The sequence below is a fragment of the Dendrobates tinctorius genome, unplaced genomic scaffold, assembly GCF_039654945.1.
Source record: "Dendrobates tinctorius isolate UK_male_01 unplaced genomic scaffold, ASM3965494v1 ptg000007l, whole genome shotgun sequence".
Lineage (NCBI taxonomy): Eukaryota > Metazoa > Chordata > Amphibia > Anura > Dendrobatidae > Dendrobates > Dendrobates tinctorius.
In genome coordinates this window covers 27,553,045-27,559,442 of record NW_027361675.1, presented here as the reverse complement: position 1 = coordinate 27,559,442, position 6,398 = coordinate 27,553,045, and the positions used below count along the sequence as shown (strand labels likewise).

At 45.6% G+C, this 6,398-nt stretch overlaps 1 protein-coding gene across 1 annotated transcript; it reads right to left on the bottom strand.

The window, feature by feature from the left end:
- Nucleotides 1-623: 623 nt before the first annotated feature.
- Nucleotides 624-6,183, bottom strand: MYCL (MYCL proto-oncogene, bHLH transcription factor). The gene is made up of 3 exons (XM_073572953.1): nt 5,949-6,183; nt 4,731-5,203; nt 624-3,545 (listed from the first exon to the last, which is right to left on the bottom strand). Exons 1-3 carry the CDS (start codon nt 6,002-6,004, stop codon nt 3,001-3,003), a joined length of 1,074 nt encoding a protein of 357 aa, XP_073429054.1. The 5' UTR covers nt 6,005-6,183; the 3' UTR covers nt 624-3,000.
- Between the last annotated feature and the right edge of the window lie 215 nt (nt 6,184-6,398).

Genomic DNA, 6,398 nt, shown 5'->3' with positions numbered 1-6,398 from the left:
GGTCATATCGCTGGTCGGGATCGTTGGTGCATTGCTTAGGCTGGTTTCACATTTGCGTTAAAACAACGCTGCGCCCTGCGTCGTTAAGCCCCGCCCCGAGCCAGCTCCCTGCCCGCCCCATCCGGGATCACTGCCTACTTTCGCATTTGCACGCATGCGATCGGCGCACCCTATCTTTAGCAAAGGGTGTGCAGATCATGCGCTGCCAGTGTGAAAGTAGCGTGCTGCGCACTTTTGACGGTGTGCGCCGAAATGCAGCGTTGCATTTTGGCGCGCACGGCGCACCGTCAAAAGTGCACAGCACGCTACTTTCACACTGGCAGCGCATGATCTGCGCACCCTATGCTAAAGATAGGGTGCGCCGATCGCATGCGTGCAAATGCGAAAGTAGGCGGTGATCCCGGATGGGGCGGGCAGGGCGCAGCGTTGTTTTAACGCAAATGTGAAACCAGCCCAAGTGTGACAGTACCTTAACACAAGTACAAACACTAGCTACAGATGGATTCTGGCTTGAGATCAAGGTGTGGTGCAGATTAGTTTACTGCTCTCATTTTTTTTTTTTTTACACAAGCAGCTAAGCCAAAACAATGAACCATTAAAAGAAAAAGGTAGTCAGAAAGAACTAACTTTTGAAAATGTTGTTTTATTAGGGTTTACATTTTTTCCAAAAAAAACATTTAGAAAACTTTACAGGGTCAGACATACAGCAGCTTGTGATTTTTATCATGGGCAAATGTGCCAGTCATTAGATTGATTTCCTTTGCCAACTGTACAGCAATTCTCATATCTGCCAGTTGTTGCAATGCAATTGTGTACGAGCCAAGCTATTGACTGCACAGAGATCCAGTTCATAACCAGCATCTTAACACCAGCCTAAGGCCTGTTTCACACTTCCGTTTTTGTGTCCGCCAAATGGATCCATTTCCGTTTTTTTGACGGAAACGGATGCAAACGGATCCGTTTTTTTTGACGGATCCGTGGTAACCGTAATGGAAGTCTATGGGACAAAAAAAAAACGGATCCTGCAAAAAATGGCAGATCCGTTTTTTTACGGAAACCAATGGATTTTGACGGATTTGAAAAAACGGAAGTGTGAAACAGGCCTTAGGGTATGTATCCACAGGGCGTATTCCTCCAGTATTTGCTATGGCTTGGACACTCCGAACAGCTGGAGCATCCAGATGTTGCAGCATAGTGGAGGGGGATTATGAAATCCCCTCCACTACTATGCGTACAAAGACATGTGGCAGACCTGCCTATATGCACTTGCGACACGTCTTTATAGACTGCAGCATGTCTATCTTGCGGAGACACTCAGTCACCACAAGATAAACATGAATAGGATGCAGCGATTCCACATGGTTCAATTAACACATGCAGCCGGGTAGCCGCTGCGTCCAAAGAGCTGCCAATACGCCCCGTGGACACATACCCTTACTAGTAACCAAAATTTGCAGCTCTCTAGCCCTTGTGGCAGTAGAAATGGAAAGGATAAAATCATAATGTTTAACTGTTCAGTTTCAAAGTTTTTTTTTTTTTTTTATAAATCTGTTGCAAAAGATACAAAAATACACTATAAATCTAATTCAGTACAAAATCCAGCAGGCAGCAGCTTCAAAGAAAAGTACAAAACAAGTCAAAGACAAAAACGAGTGTAAAGTGACGAGAGTGAGGTATAGAGTGGTTCACACCAGATCGTCCCAAATATCCCTCCACAATAATATGGCAGTCCACAAGGTCTACTTTTTTTTCCCTCTGCAGAAATATCACTCATGGTTAGGGTATGTGCACAGTATTTGAAGCAGATTTTGTGGCAGCAAAAATGCTTAAAATAGACTAACACCCCCTTCCCAGAAGAATGGATGAAAAAATACTGAAAGAATTGACATGGGATGGGAAAAAAAGTGCAAGGAGAGACATGAAATCTCATTCTAATACAGCTTGTAAGTCTCATGCACACTTGCTAGTATTGTAAAACACTGCTGTGTTTTCCTGTGTGAAAGATGTAGTGTGTGCACAAGCCCTTATGCCATGTCTGATACTAGTTCCCAGATCTGCCAGAAGAACACCATGTACATGACATACTTTAGATGTAAACTATAGAAGTTGTATTTCATATTAGGCCCCTTTCACATATCAGTTTTATTCCAGTCAATCTGTTTTTTAGAAATAAATTTATCCAGCGACTGATGCCGCTGGATCCGTTTTTTTTTTTTTCAGACTTATATTGCGGCGGATGGCCTCACGTTTCGTCCGCCATCCGCTGGATCTGTCGGAAATTGTGTCTCCGTCGGGCGGAGACAGACAAAGTAAAGTTTGTCGGACAGCGACGGATCCAGCACAGTCTGTCGGAAGCCTATGGGCGCAGGATCCATTGCTGTCCGTCAAATGACGAAATCCAGCGAAGGATTCCTTTTTTTAACTGAGCATGCTCCAATATCAATTACCAGGTAGGGCAGTCAGATCCAGTGGGAAAAAAAAAAAAAAAAAAAAAAAAAAAAAACAGATCCGTCGCATCAGTTTCACAATCTGCGACAGCTTCCGTTTTTCCCCAAACTGCTGGATTGCAACGGATGCCAAAAAACTGGTGTGAAAGAGGCCTTTAAGTCGGCAGGAAAAGTAGACTATACAAAATCTGGTAATAGGAGAATAAAGTGCATTACAGAACAAATCCAAAAGGGAGATTTAATGGACAAGATGGAACTATAATCACCACCTGAGAGGTGACCAACATAAGCAAGATGCTAGCTTGTAGCATTTACAGCTGCACTACTGAAGTCACTTGAAGATGATTTATCGTCCATAGGCAAAGACCAGATTCATGTGGAAAGAGGGAACAAGTCTAGTAGGACCTGAGGAACCATGTATTCACCTGATATGACCCGCCCTTTCTCCAGTAGTGCTACAAAGCACTGACCCAATGAAAGTCTCAGTTTTGTGCAATCAAAAGACAACTTCACAAATGTGCAAATGTGCCAGGCAGACTCCTGCCATGTATCCTTAACGGCTTGTCAACTGGGAGATTCGCCTCAATAGCTTTTGGTGGCGAGCACGAAGTTTCGCTTTCTTTGCTTCCAGCTGTTGTTCAGCACCAATCAAACTCTTCAAATACTCTGTAGCTTTGCTCAAAACCACCACCTTGGAAGACTTTGAAGCATTGGCAAGACCAGGCACTTCTTCTCTAAGTGCCAGGAACCGTGAGCGCAAGTCATTCCTCCTCTTGCGCTCCATATAGTTGTGATTCTTCCTTTTGACCAGGTCCTCACTGTCAGAGCCTCCTGATGGGGTAGTGGAGTTTGATGAAGAGGGACTGCAAGGCTGCACTGAACAGCTGATTTCACCTGGCTCTTCAGCAGAAGGAGACGGACAGTCCTGTGAACAGGTAGGGCTGGGCTCAGGGGGCAGGCGTGCAGCATAGTTATGTTGCTGCTGGTGAATAGATATATGGAACAGTTTGGGGTCTGCCCTCACTGTTATGGTCACTGGCTGGCGACCATGGTAAGACTTCCTTTTGCCTACAGTTACCACATCAATTTCATCCTCATCTGTCAAGCAAAAAAACAAGTGTTAGTATACTTTAGCTTAAAATTTACTATCAATTCATATGTTGAGTTTTTTTTTACTATGCTTTAAGTGCCTGGAAAAAAATAAAGTAACCCAACATTATGTTTAATTGTTCCATTGTAAATTAAGCTGATGTCCATAGCCTTTTCATGCAGCATAGGGCACTCAAATGTATTTGGATAAATCACACCCAAACAATAGGATTGCACTGCAATGAACAAATGAATGGGAGTGTTAGATCTCCCAGCATGTGCAGGAGTCTGGGCGAGGCATGGGGGAGGGAGACTGCACATTCAATACAAAAGACACCACAAAGAATGGAAGTGTGAATAGGCTCAATTCCCCCATTAATAAATCCTAGTCACATGTCTGTGTGCTCCAATTGGTCTAATGCCCCCAGTTTAAATGCAGGACTCCTATTGGTTGAGATGGTGTCTGAACCCCTGCCGGCTGCAAGCTGTTGCTTTGTCTGGCCATGTGGCTGCCTTGTTTAGCTGAAAGCACTTGCACATTGTGTAACTTTGTGATGGGTGGAGGAGGGCATGTACACAATGCTCCTGTAGGAAACATTACCCTTTGCCAGCTTAAAGGGTGCCACATAGTAAGCCAACTGAGGTAATGTCACCTCATGTCCTAGTACATAGCCTAAGCCCAAGATTGGTCACCAACTTGCTAACTATCTTGTGTAGCATTGTACCCTTTAGTTCTGAAAGCCACTTATGATGTTATCAGATTGCAAGTTCACTTTATGCAAGTCTATAGTAATAAGTTAACTTTTATGGAGATAATAATTCAGGGAGCAAAGAACCTTGTAAAGTGCCACATGTCTCCACTGAAAAAAGATCCACTGGTTATCTACCAACCCCAAGGTAACCCGTGAAGCAGTTTTGCCTGTCTTACACCTGCTGCGGGCACTAGGTGTGTATAGAACGCATGTACCAGCTTGCTCATAAGGAAGTAGAGAGATCCACCCCAGACCTGGTTTATTGCAGGTGCTTTTCATAGACTAACATACAATATAATCCAAGAGGCTATGCATTAGGGTTTGACCACATATCAAATGCAGGAGTTAAACTTTACAGGTCAAATGAACTTTAATGAGACTCCCAGGATCTGGTTACCAAAATATGCAGCTAATGAGTGCCCACCCTACCCTCCATTCTTACCAGAATCACTAGTGCTTTCTGTTCCAGATGAGTGTGCAATCTTCTCAGAGATGACAGCTGGAACTACAGCAGTCAGCTCCTCAGGGCTGACCACAGGCTCTAGGACTTCAGGTTCTGGAACAGGTTGAGTAGTAGTAGTACTTGCTGCCCGCAAAGGGGCACATGACAAGCGTTCATTGAGGACCTTCTCCAGCTGTTCACGGGTTGAGAAACTACTCCACATACAGTCTCTCACGAGAACTACAGAACTAGCTTTAGACAGTTTCACAGGAGACTCCCATCCTAAATCCATGATCTCCGACCGCCAATCACTACCGCTTTCTCCAAGGCACCCTGCATTACGCTGAGGGCTACCAGGTACAAGCTCAAATTTTTTCCATATATCCTCGCTTGGAGCAATATGGCGATAAAAGTCCTCCTGAATGTCTTCATCATAGAAGTAGTGTGTTTTGTAAACCCCGGAATCCATAGTCCTACAAGAGAATAGTACAAGTTTACAAGTGGAAACTGGTTTGACGGCATCCTAAGAAGAAAACACAGTTCAGGCTATGCAACATACTACTTTAGAAGTAAGGATAGGCAGAGTTTAGTAGGTTTCCATTCATAGCAGGATTTAACAACAGTTACAAGGTGGACAGAAGAGGGCCCAGTAGCAGAGCATAACACAATGTATCAGACAACAGCTCCTTAAGATGCAGAAGTGGCCCTATTATCTCACAGGCCCCTGTTCAGCTGCGCATATTGCACCAATGGCATGATCACCCTGTGAGGATCTATTAGACAAAACATGCCAGCGATGTGCATAGGAAGTAGGGGACCACCATTGGGTACCAAGTCAGGAGCCAGAAGATATAGATAGCCATTATTAAAAGCAGAACCCATCGTGTCAGATGGAGGCACATTCCTACAATTGGAGAACCATCGCTGGCTACAGGGGGTAAATGCTACCCTTACTGGAGGAGCACAGGGAGCAGTCACGGGGGCGTGGCCAGAGGCATTTAAATAGGGACCAATAATGCAGAAAGTTTACACACACACACAGTAGTTAAAGTGACAGAAAATTAAAGCACGTGAGAAAATCGCATCGAGTTACTGACACACTGCGTCTCCATGTATCCTTACACAATATCTGCCACACATGGATACAGACTGAGGTGAGCGCACCGCTCCGTCCCCACCACCAGCCTACCCCCACATGCCACACGTGCTGCTCCTTACCCGGTGTCCCCAGACAACCTCTTCCTGGACACGGTGCTGAATGTGAGCGAGTTCATTGTTCCCACAGCTCATTATATCTGGTCTGCTGGCCCCGCCCCTATGGGCGCGTCCTGGGAGCCGGCTCTTCAGAGGAGGCGGGAAGAGGGATTTCCGCAGATGACCTGCAGCCTGTGTGTACATTGTTGTGCCGCCCGGCTGCTGCTGCTGCTGGAAAACAAAGCTCCCTCAGCTGCACATGGTTGCGTGTCCTGAGAGGGAGGCAGGGCTGCTGCCGCCTCAGTGCTCAGGCTTTGTCCTAATAATGAGAGGGTCACACCGGGAAACCCCTCATTCCCAGCTCCAATGTTTATATTCTATCAGCTGGAGCTGCATGCGCTCACCGCAGCTCCCACTGGAATCACTGCGATGGTTAGCGGTACCTGCTGCACTTGTATGTGCCTGTTCACACGA